The 15,801-nt window shown below is 42.8% G+C and overlaps 1 protein-coding gene across 1 annotated transcript in view; it reads right to left on the reverse strand.

Moving 5' to 3' along the window:
- Window positions 1-2,701: 2,701 nt before the first annotated feature.
- Window positions 2,702-15,801, reverse strand: part of Grin2a (glutamate ionotropic receptor NMDA type subunit 2A) — a 441,777-nt gene continuing 428,677 nt past the window's right edge. The window contains exon 14 of the mRNA XM_041676484.1: window positions 2,702-14,009. Coding sequence (XP_041532418.1) covers window positions 12,210-14,009 — 1,800 coding nt within the window. The 3' untranslated portion in view covers window positions 2,702-12,209. The remainder of the gene's footprint in view (window positions 14,010-15,801) is intronic.

A 15,801-nucleotide genomic window follows, 5' to 3' on the forward strand; every position in this document is an offset into this window, starting at 1 on the left:
AAATGAGACACATCTGTTCCTGGCAACACAAATCTACTTCAAGAAGATGATGGGCATTGAACAGGCTCCTTATGAGTTTGCTAGCCATTTAGGCAAGAAACTGCTCTTGCTTAGACTGCTTGAAGGTATATTATTTGAACTGGACATGTAGGACCCACAGAAACGTGACTGCTAAACTTTCCAAAAGATGGAATGGTCCTTCTTGCTTCACAGAGGAAACTGCCAGACATTCTTTTTTTTATTAAATTTATTTATTTACTTAAGGATTTCTGCCTCCTCCCCGCCACTGCCTCCCATTTCCCTCCCCCTCCCCTGTTAAGTCCCCTCCCTCATCAGCTCAAAGAGCAATCAGGGTTCCCTGACCTGTGGGAAGCCCAAGGACTGCCCACCTCCATCCAGGTCTAGTAAGGTGAGCATCCAAACTGCCTAGGCTCCCCCAAACCCAGTACGTACAGTAGGATCAAAAACCCACTGCCATTGTTCTTGAGTTCTCAGTAGTCCTCATTGTCTGCTATGTTCAGCTAGTCCAGTTTTATCCCAGGCTTTTTCAGACCCAGGCCAGCTGGCCTTTGTGAGTTCCCAATAGAACATCCCCATTGTCTCAGTGTGTGGGTGTACCCCTCGAGGTCCTGACTTCCTTGCTAGTGCTCCCTCTCCTTCTGCTCCTGATTTGGACCTTGAGATTTCAGTCCGGTGCTCCAATGTGGGTCTCTGTCTCTGTCTCATTTTATTGCCTGATGAAGGTTAATACTCAGAAGGATGCCTATTTATTTAGCTTCTCTAGGAACATGAATTATAAGCTCAATGTCCTTTATTTATGGCTAGAAACCAAATTTTTTAAAAATGCTGCAAGATCCCCGGTGGCAGTAGGCAGGCAGTGGGCTCTGGGAGCAACCAGTCCCAGGCAGAGATGGCTGCCAGTCCCCAAGCAGTGGCTGGTCTCAGGCAGGGAGACACATGGCAGGCAGGCTGGTCCCAGCTAGCCCAACTGTGTGAGCAGGTGGCGGGTAGGAGACACATGGACAGACACATCGAACAGAATAGAATTGGATATTTATTACTTAGAGGGGGGAGAAGGAGAAGACGACATATAGAGAGAAAGGGGGGTGGAAAAGTGGGGAGAGGCAGAAGAGAAGCTGCCTCTCTGAGAGGAAGACGAAAAAGAGAGCGCGCTCAGGCCAGAAGCTAAAGATCTGCCTGCCTCAGCTGATGGGGGAGGGAGTGGGTGTGGCTTGTCTCTTAAAGTGATGACAATCATAGCAAAAGTGACTGACAAATTGCCAATATAGACAAAACAATCTTTCAGATTTTCTGCTCATGGAAAAGTCTGCTGGATACTATGGGCATGTAGGCTGAAGATGAATGCCCCAATGTTACAGAAGAACTTTGGGTGACTGTCCAGGCAGCAATTCTGTCAATTCTAAAGTTTTACAAATTGCTTATAATGCACTTCCTGCTTACTTAGGTAATATAGTATAATTCTGGGGTGTTTGAAGAGTTGAAGACAGATAGTTATAATTATAGTTTTTCTTAGTTACGATAAAAGATAAATTAGATATGAAACTTTTCAGAAACAAATAGACTAAATAGTTTAAGTGTAATTCTTGTTTGATACCTGTTTTGTTATATGTAATTTTACTATGTTAAAGCTAAAAGCTTTTTTTTATTTAGTAAGAAAAGGAAAAATAATGTAAGATGTCTTTCTGTATGTGTGTTGCTTTTACTGGTTCCTAAACAAAGCTACTTTGGCTGATGGCACGGCAGAATATAGTCAGGCTGGAAGAGATATGTAGAGAGGGTAGGCAGAACCAGAGAGAGACGCCATGTAATTGCTGAAGGAAAAAGACACCACTGGAACCTTTCCAATAAGCCACAAGGTGACACACAGATTAATGAGAATGGGTTAAATAGATATGAGTTAGCCAGTAATATACTTGAGCCATTGGCCAAAGAGTGTTGTAATTAATATAGCTTCTGAGTGATTATTCAGGCCTGGGTGGCCAGGAAGTGAATGAGCAATCTCCAGTTACACCTCTCCCCCCCATTCATACATGCACACACACACACACACACACACACACACACACACACACACTCACATGGGGGAGGGGAAGACTACCTGCTAGAAAATTTTTATGTGTGGCCAAAAATCTCAAAACAATCCCCCCTCCTTCCCTGTCCAGGCAAACTGCCTGTCTAGCCAAACTGGAGTAGAATAACACAGCACCACAGAGCTGTAGCCTTGATCCAAGCTTCTGACCAGGACTGGACTTTGGTCAAACAGGATTCCCTTAATTTGCATGTGCCTGATTTGTGTGATCCTTATTTGTATGCCAGAGATTATATAGCTGGAAATTTCATGCATAACAGCTCATTCTAAACATGCAAAACTGTACATACACATAGGCTAATCTAGACTTCCCTTGCTTACATGCCAAGAAACTGTAGACAAACAAACTCACCCTAATAGGACATGCACTTCTCTACAGTGGCTATACCCACGGCAGGCCATTGCCCTGTGTTGCTGGCGGCACCCTAGTCACTGCCCACTGCCCAGGCCATTTCTCCTTACTGTCTACCAATCCTTCCCCACTAGCCATAGTAGATATTTTTTCTGAGCAACTCTTAAGTTCATGGGAACCTTTAGCAAGTTCCACACAGCAGCGGCAAGAACACAAAGACCACAGATCCATTTCTCATTTTCATATCAATTGGCAGAAATTATCTTTATTAGAAAAATGAAATTTCCTGTATTTACATTTTTACACTGTATGATGGGCACTTTCTTTGCCCCGGGAGTTCTGTACATATCAGTTTGCACACACATGTCAAATCCCATTCCTTAAAACAGTTGATAACACATTGAACAAAATTAAAGAGACATACTACAAGAAGACAACCATAGTATATACTTCCTCTATCATAGAAAGGTGTTAAGCAAACGTGTAATTTTGTAGCTATGCTTGGAAATATTTAATACAGTTATTAGCACTTCCTCATGCAGTGGATCAGAACATGACAGGTATAAACTGCTGTGACTGGGTGAAGATCTACTCCCAAATGAAGACCACTGAATGGAGCACACAGCTATCCTTGGGCTCCACCATACGAGATGTTAAGCTAGTCCTGATGTGAGTTATAGATGGTGTTTCATGTAGCTGTGGATGGAAACCCTCTGCGTATGTATTCAACCACATTCATACCGGGCTAAAGATAGACTCACACATAAACCCTTTATGGATAAGTTGTTTAATTCAAGAACTCTCCTGTGGGCAATGGGTAGCTTGTACATTATGCAAATCTTACAACATGACTGGAAAATGAATAGTTTACCCTCTTTTACTGTCTGAGAAGGCCGTTATTTATAAATTTTATGAGCTATTTCTTATTCAAGCCACCAATTAACTCACCTAATTCTTCCTGATATTCAGCTTGAAATATATAAGTTCACATCCACAAACATCCCAGTGCCATATAAACTATGATGAATTCTACCAATTAATTTGGCAAGGATATGCTCTTAAATATGTTTTATCAGGGGAATGAACACGTATAACATTCAGACTTCGAAAACAGCCATAAAAACATCTGTAGGGACCTTCAGGCTGGGAAAGCATCTGACCCACATTTATTTTGTGATTATATGTGTTTTCCAACGACATGTTTTCTACATATCCCTGATTTAATATCTTCTTTGAAAAAAGTTGTTCACTTACATAGTTTTCAATGAAAAATTTCAACTAACACGAACGTTAGAAATGTCAGCTTGGTCGTTCCAAATTCATCAAAATTTCAAAGAAGATTGTTCAGATTTGCCACAAAATCATGTTTAATCTTCTGCTTCTGACATGGACTATTTCCCTAATGGTCATGGCCCCAGAGTTGTGCCTACAAACTTAATACATTTAAGATATTTTTAAAAGGAAAATAGCTTTTAAAAGTCAATGCCATTTCTTAATGTGAATTAGCCTGACCTGGAAGAGAAACAATTCAATACGTCATACATGCTTAATGTAAAAACCTCCAATGAATTCAAAAGGCTGTGATTGTTTCTCATGGAAAAACAGACAACACGTATTTATATTTCTGGACCTTCACTACTTGTTCAGTTATCAATAGTCTTTGATTCGAGCCCTTTAAAAGCTTGAAACAGCAAAATGTCAGATCAATGAGAAATATTGAAAATGCCAAAGACAAACCTATGCTAGCTGGAGAACAGTTAACCTTATCAATTTAAAAGGCATCTGTGGTATTGGCTATGCATTAAGCTAATATCCTCTTGAAGGCTTCTAAATCCTCCCCGAAGGTGTGAAAGAGAATTAACTGGAAGAGGTTATGACCCAGGGCTACTGATATTGAGGAATGTTCTAGAATTGTAAAGATGCAGACTTATCATCAGTTTGCTGATATGGTACCTAAGCGGAATTGGTGAGTGAATTTCTGATTTGCTTCTTCCGGAGTGAATCTGAGGAATAATTCCATCTTAAATAAGTTGTGGTCCGCTGGAGAATTGTGTGCTTTGAAATACAGCTCCAAAAAGATGGAGAGCTCAGCCCCATTGTTGGGACACTCCACTTTCTGCAGAGTTTGACATCCCTGGGAGAGTCTCCTTGTCTCTTGCAGAAAAACATGGTCTCAGAATAGCTGTTAAATAATAATAACCTCTGTGATTTTGTTTTCATTTTTGAGACAGGCTCTCTCGTAGCCCAGGCTGGCCTTCAATTCACTATGTAGCCTGGTTGTAACATAAACCCAGGATCCTTCTGCCTCTGCCTCCTGAGTGTTGGGATCACAGGCATGTGCCACCACACCCAGTTCATGCTCCTAGAGTTGGGCATGGAGCCCAGTCCTCGTGTGTGCTGTGCAAACGCTCTACTAACTGAGCTGTATCCTTAGCCCCAGTGATCTCTATAGTAAGAAGCATCTGACTGTCTGCTTGGGGGATGACAATACCTGGAAAATTATTCTCAGGAATCAAGCTAAGGGCATTTATACTGTGTTCAAAGACTCCCCAGAAGCACTTGGAGCAACGATTGCATTTTTTATTTAATAAAAATGTAACTCTGGAGCCTTCCAAAGCAATTTTCCTTGTGATCCCAGCTCAATCTTCTCATCTATAAAATGGGCCTAGTGTGCCCTACCTCACTGTAAATATAAATGCTGGGAAAGAAGTATGGTTTAGAACATGGGTGGGATGGGATGCCCAGATGGCACTGTGTGCTTGGGAGTGTCATCTGCATGACTTATTAGTCACCATGCCACTCTTGGCTCCTATGAAGTGCTGTGAGCATCCCAATTCAACATTCTTCCTTGGGATATTAACAAGTGTTGGTGCGTGGACAATTATCCTGATACTAATGACCAGGAGTGCACCTCTAAGGCAATTTAACAAATGGAACAGACCAAGAGAAACAACAACAATAACAACAACAACAACAACAACAACAGCATTTTAATAGCTGGCCCTCAATCACCCTGACGACTAAAGCACTCAGTCATTTATGCAAAACTATTCCCTGTTCCCTGCCCTCCCTCCAAACTCCATTCTGTCTGCCTGGCAAAGATAAACCAACACAGACAGACAGGAGGACCAGCGAGTTTGCAAACAGCGTCCTGTTGAGAAAGGGGTGACGGTATTGAAGAGCTTTGACTGAGGACCGCAAGGCAGTGTGTGCATGTGCGTGTGTGACTGCTCACACACCCGGGAAAGCATACTATGTACATGTGTTTAACGGTACTAGCCCTGATGCCAACTGTTAGAGAAGAAAAGAGATGGGCAGAGGGATATTTAAGGTTAGGCACATGCTAAATAGAGAAGGTAAATTTTCGAAGCAAACAAAATAGAAAGTAAAAAAAGTTACTGCCAAGTGCAAGCACAGGGAGGAGGAGAGACATGAACAGTGTTCCAGTCTTGGAAGGGGCTGTGAACAGAGGAGGAATCCCCAAGAGTTCTTGATACACCCCAAACCAGGCAACCTGGGCAGGATGCGTGGGGAAAATCCTGGGGACCTCAAATTAATAAATCTCTTTCTGCTTCTGGTCTGACCTCCATGTTGTTAGTGAGGCTTAGAACAATCAGTTTCCTCATCTGCAAAATGGGAACAATAATACTTAATTTTAGGTTAAACTCATTCAGTATAGAAATAGCTGGGTATTTCAAGATTCAGATGCTGACCTATGGTGCACACTCATGATAAGCAGAAACATAACATTCTCCTATGCATAGAATGGTACACATAGTGTGAAAATTCTCCTTCCACACCCTTCCCACCCCTCCATCCTTCTGGAAACACACCAGGATTCCCTTCCTTCACATCCTTGCCCTCTCTTTTATTTTTCACTAGGGAACCTGACATTTCTTTTGCCATCCATGGCAGCAGGCACTTGGGACTCCATGAAACATTCTTTCCCTCCCCGCTCCCTGACCTGTCCACACCCTGAGCTAACAAAGGTCTTCACAGGCCATAAGTGACCTAACTGGTAAAGCTTTCTCTACGTTTCCTCTTTCTTCTTTACACCATGGTCTATTTTTCCAATCCTTTGAAGGATTTTCCAGCTCCTTTGAAGCATTTGAGGCATGATTTGGTAAGCCATGAAGGGCTGGTTGGAGCCAGACCCAACAGTACTTGTGCAAACAATACAAAAGAATGAGTTTTCACCTGGTTAGTTGCTCCCATCCCGCCCCCTCCCCATCGCCTCAGGGTACATCAAACAAATCAAGGCCATTTGCAGGGACGTCAACTGCCTTCCCCAAAGTTCCTTAAAACTCAGGGATGAACCTTTTTCTTTAAAAAAAAAAAATAAAAAGGTTTGATCACAGTATCAATTATTTTTGATCTTCTTCCAATAGCATATTATCTATTTCTAATTTTCACTATTTAATCTGATTTTATTTATGGTTGTTGGTTATCTTTTGTATTTTGGAATTTACTTCTTAAACCAGAGACTACCTATAAGAAGAGATTCTATTTTCCATTCCATTTGCTGCCCCATGGTCCCAAAGTGGACTTCAGATGAACTGCCACCTTGTCTAGTCCTCTGGGCTGGCTGGCAGCCCTTGCTCAGTAGCAGAGATGAGACCTCGTTGCTGCCAGCTTGCTTCTTTGGTCAGAGGCTTTAAACTCTACCCTTTGTGGATCTTCTCTAGAGGACAGGCCAAGAGAAGATCTTCTCTTCTCCGGGGCCCTGAGAAAGTGAGGGATTGCAAAGGAGCTTAAAGAAAAACCAAATTCAGAGAGTCATGCTTGATTTGCAAAGAGCAAGGAACAAAGAAAAGCCAGGGCAGTTCTGTGAGTTTCTCTGGCTCCTACTCCAGAGGGACTCATGGGGAGTGTCTTCCCAAAATAAACCTAGAGATATTGTCAGCTTGGTAAAGGTACCAAGCCAGAAATCAGACTACAGAGTCTTGGGTTCCAGCCCCAGCTCCGATGCTCTCCCATTTTACCTTAGACAGATTACTGTCCCTTGTCACCTGCCACTGTCTCCTTTCCCCAAGATCTTGATGTCATTACACAAAATCCATTTAGTCTAAGCTTTTCTGGACAGGCATCTTGTGTTTCTTCTATGCTGATAGCTCTTCTAGTCACAGATGAGCCGGGAGAGATTTAAATAGGAAATCTACGTCTTTTGATGGGTTTACAAAAGCCATATGTAAGTCCACACCAGCATCATAGTCAAAAATGACTGTAAGCAGCATATATTGCACACTCCTCACTCCGAATTTTATTCCTTAAGGGGCCAAGAACACCAATGCTCAAGGCCCCTTGAGCCCTGTTAGCCTTCCTAGAGCCGATATTTAAAAAAATATAATGCCCTCTCTACATAAATATCCTCCTATCAAAATAATCAGAATGGGTTTTCTGTGTGTTCACACCATCACCACCATTTGATTTTTAACATAAACTTTACAATATGTACAGGTTTGTTGGGATAATACACTTAAGTGTGAATTGTAGAAACCGAGCATGTATAATATATACATGTACATATGAGCAACTGTATTCACAGAAGTGCATTGTTGGGTCATCTCTGATCTGCATCAAGCTGACCTCGTCAGAGATATTAGAGATGAACACAGTACAAAGGAAAGTGACTGGGTGAAAAATGGTAACTTCGCATTGGAAAACTTTTCAAGTAGAGACCCGTAAACTCCCAATGAATGCTTCTGACCCTATTTAACCAAAAGAAGAGGGAGGACACATAGGCCAAATTTCAACTCAAGTAGAATAAATATGCTTTTGGAAAGAAAGCCTCTTTTCTTTAGACCTTGAATTACTATTAAATACTGACTGATAAATTTGGCTTCCTCCTAAATTCCATTTCTTGAAGTCCAGTTAAGTCTATGATAGCCAAGGTTAGTGCCAACCAGCTCCATCTTGAAACAGGTTGCAGCCTTTTCTTGAGGATTCCCACAAAAGCTCCACGCAGAGAAACAGTACAGAGATGTGTACCCCGCCAATGGGTACATCCGCTCTTCTGATGGAGTTTTCTGCTTCTCACGTTAGTATTTATTTAGGTCTTAAACTGCAAGCCCCTCCAGTGCAGGGTATTTATTTATATGACAAGCAATTACTAAAGCTGCACTTTTTAGGTTTAAGGGAGATAAATTTTTAATCACCATTTAATTAACACCAACTTTCGTTTTCTTTTTCATTAGCAATTCTATTTGCAAAGAATTCAGGGCATTTGTCATTTCCTGAGAAGGATGCAGAATATTAATACACATCAGCGGTAGACACATCAAATAGAATAAACAACGTGAGACAGTGTGACTACCATGGATCGTTTGACTAATTAACTGCTTTGGCTAAAGTCCCATTTAAATGAAACTATTTCATTTGTAAACAAGGTGTAATTTTCTTTTTCTCTCCCCAGAAAATAAGTGTGAATTGATATGACGGGTTTTGCTGAAATGCATAGATTTTAATGTTTCCACCAGAAAGCTAAATATTAACCCTTCTCATGGATCGTCTGAGGCAGGGAGGGGAAATCCCACAGCATGGCAGCCACTATTTAGCTTGCTACAATAATGCAGAGGACAGAGCAGTCCCCAATGGTGAGGTTACCACCCTTTGCTCCCAGGTAAGTCTTACTGACAGGAAGACACATCACTGGGGGTTTGCCTTTTTGTAACACTGAAGCCAGAAGTGGCCTGAAACCTACAGGTGTAAAGGTGGCAGGACTGTTCCCCAGAGCACTGAGGTTTTGCAGAGTTAGGGTCATGTCCTGGAAATTTTCTTGTATTCAGGATATGGAAGCCTGGCTATTTGAGTTCAAATACTTCCATCTGAAGGACAGTTTGATGTTTTCCAAAATGGGGAACCCACCAAAGCTTCCGAGATGACAAGCTGGCTGTTGGGTTCAGGGATGCTGGCTTTTTAGCATCCTTGAGCCTAAGAGCTTAGAGCCTGAGTTTAACACTGGGACCCTCTAACACAGTCCAGGGCTTCCCATCCAGTCCTCATCGCCTCCTACAGTAGGCTCCATCTGCCACTCCTTGTGTTAGTTTTCCAATGAATGGCACTCACTTGGATTACCTTCAAACAGGTCCACATGGTCACCTTCCACGTGGAGACTGACCCTCTCAGTTTCTTCTTTGGAATTATTGCATGTAAGAGTCAGAGAATTAGTGCAGGAGGAAAAAAATATGTTTACCATACATCCCCTAACTACCAATGAGTTATTTATATATGTTGGTGTTAAAACATATATATTCTTTCCCATTACACAATTGGTAATAGGTATGTTTTGGAAGCAAAATCCTCATTTTAATTTCTTTCTTATGGGGTTAATAGAAAAAAAAAAAGATTGATCTCTGGATATTCTGGAGAAGGTTTAGAGGAAGCAGCAGAAGTGTAATTTGTGCTCCCACTGGAACTCAGTGGCATTCGGCAGCTGCCCTGGGCTTTGGGAACAATGCAGGAAAGTGGAGAGCTCTTTGGATTTATGGCAAGTCACTACTGTGTATTCTAAGGAGACTTCAAATTCCCGTCTGTGAGGACACGACAGAGGTCCTAGCAGGAGGAACACAGGTCTGGAATGCAAAGGGGAAACAACGTGAAGGAGTTAAAAGACACTACAGACCCTGAAGCCTAAATTTAAGATCGGAAACTGGGGAGACTGTTTCAGGTTCTCCAATGCAGACTTCTCCATCTCTGGAACTTAGGGAAGGAGAGAATGCTGGATCCATGGGAGAAAATGTGATTTCGAAGTTTATCAACCTCTGGCACGGCCTCAGCACCTTCTGCGCTCTGTCCTCACCCCTCCACTGCTCCATCTCTAGCACTCGGCTTATTGCATTGCTTTCCACATTATGGACTACTGGAGGTCGGCTGAACGTTTCCACGGCTCCATTGAACGCATTCTCAAGCTCTACGAGAACTCCCCTGCCTCCAACTACAGGACAATACCAGCTACAAACCAGAACAACCCATGATGAAAAGAAACAGGATGGAATTTCAACCTGTAGTGCTGTCCTTTTCTCTGAGAACCCAAATCAAAACCCAGTACAAAGGAAAACAGGAAAGGCTGGTTGGTTCCTTTCATAGGAGCAAGACACCGAGATGGCTAAGTCTTGTGCAAAATACCATCGCCAGATATCCCAGCTATTTCAAGGTCAAAATGCATTGAAAATATAATAATTGATAGAAAAGAAGCAAATAAAATGTCTAATTTATATTATTTGCTATTTAGTGATATGTCCTTTTCTAATAAGTATCATAACTACCTTTTGGATCTTTTTTCAAAAATATGGTAGAAAATTTATGTGCTAGGAAATTTTTCATGCATGAATAGTCCCCTCACTGTCTCCAATTTTTTAAAAATAAGGAGTATCTGTCCTATCATACGCACACAGGCTTGAGGGGACCAAGAACAGGACAATGTGGGTGACTCAGGAATGACAAATGCATTGAAGATTTCTCGTCTGTCTCTGTTGGTGCTAAGGAAATGGTGCACATTTCAGAGGAGGGAAAACCCTGTCTTACAGAGTTTATCCTTAGCTGGGAGGGTGCTCGTGACAGATGCACAAGTGGTTTATCGTCTGAAGGCTTTTGATTTGAGGAGGTTTGTATAGAAAGAAGTGTCTAATAGAGTTTCCTGACATTAAGGAAGATAAATGTAAAACCATGCTAGCCTTGGGCACACAGAGGGCATGGTACTTCTTACAGATTACACATGGCTGCTGGTACATGTCACCACATTAACAACTCTAGGAACACAACACACAGCTAATTAGACACCATCGTGGCTTTTTGGGGACAGAACACATTACAATTACTCTGGGAGGGATCGGGTAAGAGATACTATACAACCCTGAGTCATCACCAGAAGGGAGGAAACGCAAACTTACGTACATAAGTCTTCAAGATAAACTACAACGGCCACTATGTCATAGACAGAAGATCCACATCTATATATCAAAGACAGAAATGTGTTTATGCAGCGCCGAACAAGACCACTGAAGCTGAGGGTGAGAGATACGCACACATTAACATCCAAAGAGATTCTTCTAGCTCTCCACCTGAGAGTCCCTGTGGCTACAGATGTGTTCCAGATGTGTCTTGGGGACAGACTACAATGAAAGTAGCATACATACGATGAGCACACTGATTTGCTATTCTTTGGGGGGGAACCTGGAGTTCTTGGGGGCTGAGCCAGGGTTGTAATGGAAGGCATAACAAGAAAGCTGAGAACTGTTACAAGCCAAACTTCTTAGTCCTTGCGCGGGTCATTCTTACTACAGTGCGGATGCATTCTTAACTGTCCTATTGTCTGTGTTAGACGGACATGCATACCATATTGCTTATTCTGTATTAGAGAAACTGAGGCATTTCTGATGTGGAAGTTACATGGTGGATTGACCTTCATGGAATTTGGAAAATAGGCAATCACCAACAACACTGTTGCCATCTGATGCACCATTATTGCCACCATACCCAGTCGGCAAATCTGGGAGACTTGCCCGTATTCATTTATTTGTTTTTGGTTAAGGATTCACCCATCTGGCATGTGCTGTGGTCAACACATACCTAACAAGATTCCTTGAGTGAAAGATTATGGCATGGAGCCATGTGCAAAAGAGCCAACAAAAAAAGTACCTCCCTAAGTCCTCTTCCTTCTAGCAAGGTACTATGGGACATCTAACATTTACCCTCCAGTACATTGGCCATTCCGTATGTTTCCTTATAGATAAACACTGATGGAAGATTTTAGACATCAGATTCAATACTAGGCATTTTCTTGTACACGCGTCTATTGCTGCAGGAATTTAAAACCCTGGGGGTAGAGTACATGTTATTCTTATTTGCAGCATAAGGCATAACATGCTCTGAAATGTACACATCACTGTGGCCCCGACTGTCCCTGGAGCAATATGATGCTGTTGACCTCAAGGATGACCGAAGATAGCCGTCATTTACTGCCTGGGATGGCAATGAGTGTTTGTAGGGGTCCGAGGGACATCTCCCAATAACTAAGCGTTGGTCATCCCCATACGTGTGAAGGAAAGGATTATCAGAGGTGTGGTCTGGCAAGAGAGACTTGCTTCTCTTGCTGTCCTCCAGACCTTGGGGGAAAAGGGAGCTTTTATTCCCTAAGAGTTTGCTTGAGGGGACACTGAACAGGCTCCCATATAAGTTACCCTCTAGAAGCCGTTCCCTGTCCTTGAGGCTTATGCTCCGGGAGGGCTTGCTAAGGTCTATCTCCCTGGGCTTGTCGAGAATATTATCATAGGAGTGCTGCCTGTTAATCCTTAGCTTGTTCTTCTGGAACTGGAGGGCGTTGTTCTGGGACCAGTCCTGCTGGTAGGCCTCCTCCTGAGTAGCTGGGTTCCCTGTCTCCTGGAGCATTTGGTCTTCATCAATGTCATAGAGGTTCCCCATCCGCAGGCAGGCATCACACTTGAAGGGAGACCTCATGGTGAAGTGGCCTGAGTAGGTAGGCAGGTTCGAAAGGCAGCTTCTGCAGTGTGTGGAGTTCTGCCTGTATCTATCACTGCCCTCACTGTGCGGGGAACCCTTGTCTTTCAAGGTAAAATGCTTGGCGTAGAGTTTATACTGGTCATTGTTGGGAAGCCCATCTTCATTGTGTAGTGGGTTCCTGCTCAAGGGCAGTGTAGAGTCTCCCTTGCGGAAGTTCTCATTGTGGTCTTGGTAGGTATCTGAGAAGCCCACATTCTCAGGGAGGGAAATATTCTCAACAAACTGTGGAGGATCTAAGTGGAAACTGGGCTCCTTCTCACCATCGATGGTGTAGATCTTATCCCTGGGAGAACTTGCTTTGGTTTTCATGTAGGTACGCTCAACCTCGCTACAGTCCTTGGGGTATTTGGAGGCCATTGACCTTTTGAAGTTATCCTTGGTCTTGTGGTTCTTATTGTTATCTGGTTCCCTGTGGCATGTGGCCCGGCTGGAAGTTTCTGAAATGTCAGAGTGGGCTACCTCTTCTGGAAGATACCTAGGACTCTTTAGGGAGTGGGTCCTATTCTCCACAATCTTCTCATCCCTCTGTGAGACTGGGTTCTGGTTCAGAGAATCCTGGCGTAGAGACTCCATGGACTTCTTCCAAAGCTGTCGTGGTCGGGAGTTCCCTTTGGATTCAGTGCTGACAGCCACCTCCACGGTGTTAGGGTTGGACTCATTGAGAGTGAGAGGATGCTGTCCTTGGAATACATAGTTACTAAGGTTGTCTTTGTGCCTGTTGGCCACAAATGTTTGGAGTTCATTCATGTTGTCCCCAAATATGCTGTCTTTCCCCTGAAAAGACCTATTGTCTGAGTATATTAAATTCCCCTTGTCTGAAACCATGTCCACTATAAGGGACCCTCTTTGGATGAAGTCAGAAGTTCTTTTAGGTGAGTCAATTCTTGAAGAGTTCATGTTGGACATGTTGGAGATGTTCTTGGCAGACCGAAGAAGCTTTAGCATGTTGCTCTGTGACCCAGTCAGATTGAAATCTGGAGACTTTTTCTTTTCTTCAATGTGCACACCATGGATACAACTGTAGATGCCCTGTGAATGAGGAACACAGAACACATCAACAGAGGATACCACTGTGTCTAGATGACACGAGTATGAAGCCACTTGCCCATCTGAGCTTTACCTGCAAAAGTGAACTATGGATTTCTTGTGGGAGTCATGGAGAGAGATTGGAATTCCTTCTGAATCCTGATTATCTTACTTCAATAGATAACACTGGTGATGTGTAAGTATTTACTCAGTATTGAAATGTTCTATTAGGACTCATCTCATAAGTCTCAGAAAGCTCCAGAAATTTACACGGTTCACAGGACTTTATTCAGATTATATAAGCAGTAACAATTGTTGGGGAGAGGAGACTCCATGACCATTAGAGCTAAGAGACTTTTTCAGATAGACCATTGAAGCTACCTGCAAGTCAGCAGGAAGCTCCAGTAATGAAACTAGCTGCTCTACTGTTGACAGGGGAAGGGCTCCTCGCTCATGCTGCTGTAATAGGTAGAACATATTTAAATTTGTAACCTCCTTTCTTCTACTCACATCCAGATTTTGACCACCATACCTATATGAAAACAATTAGATCAAGCCTGTGGAATTTCATCTGCCTCCTCCTACGATTGCCAGGAAGCCATCCTGAGAAATGGATTCATGAGGCAGATCTGTTGTAGACTTTGACATAAAGTAGTAGGAAGTTTGTGTCATTGTGACTCTGATCATAGCTTTCCTGAGCCCCATGGCTACATCAAACTCAACCCAGAAGGGATGCTCTCAGAATTGTGAAGTCTGAACTCATCTGGATAGCTGCACTTTGTGTCTGAAGACAGTCTCCACTTCAGCCTTACAAAAATGCTGCACATAAAGCATGATCATCTCAAGTTTAAGCAACCTTTGCTGAGACTGTGTCCACCTAAGCTTTGTGTTTAAGGTCCAGAACCCAGGAACTAGCACTATGCCAATTCCCTTCTTCCTTCTTTTCTCTCCCTTCCTCCCTTCTTCTCCCTCTTTTCTTTTCTATCCCTTCTTCCCCTTTCCTTTCTTCCTTTCCCTCATTCTATCCCTTTTCCCTCTCTTCCTTTCTTCTGCCCTCCTTTCTTCATTCTTCCCTTCCCACTCTTTCCCTTGTTACACACTTTCATCTACTTCTTTATTCCCCTCTTCTCCTCCTTCTGTTCTTCCCTATTCCCAGAGTCCTTAAGTTTCTTCCCTTCTATCCCCATTTCATCCATTCTTGGCCTTTCTATTTCCCTCCCTCCAGCCCTCCCTTCTTTCCTCATTTCCTTTCTTCTTTTCCTTCCCTCTCTCCCTTCTTCCTCCCACCCTTGCCTCTTTCCTTCCCTCCTTCCTTCTACTTTATCTTTAGTCTCCTTCTCTGTTTCCTGGTCAGTTTTACTGAGAATGCTAGAACACTCAGACTGTGGACACAAGAATTATATAACTCTGCCATGTATTTCATAGAATCTGGCACATTAATTAATCCCTAATTAGTCATATAATATAATCTTACATGTAATCTAGAGGGAGTCTCCACCTATGTGTGAGAAGTTGATGTTTCCTCTATGTCAAAGTCAGGTAGGGTCTTTGTCTCCTCTCCTTGATGTATTATAAAAAACACAGTCTTATTTTTTTTTCTAAATTTGTACCTTTATTCTAACAAGCTCCTGTTCTCCCTCAGGATAACCTATAGACTTCTGTGCACCTGCCACCATAGTGAAATGTGCTCCCCTGCAACCGTGAACTGCTGGCTGTGCTCCCCTGTCACTTTGAACAGCTGGCTGTGCTCCCCTGCCACATTGGACTGCTGGCTGTGCTCTTCCTACCTCCAGAG

Source organism: Microtus oregoni, unplaced genomic scaffold (assembly GCF_018167655.1).
Source record: "Microtus oregoni isolate MIOR12 unplaced genomic scaffold, Mior012 000027F_ref0000203, whole genome shotgun sequence".
In the NCBI taxonomy this organism is placed as follows: domain Eukaryota; kingdom Metazoa; phylum Chordata; class Mammalia; order Rodentia; family Cricetidae; genus Microtus; species Microtus oregoni.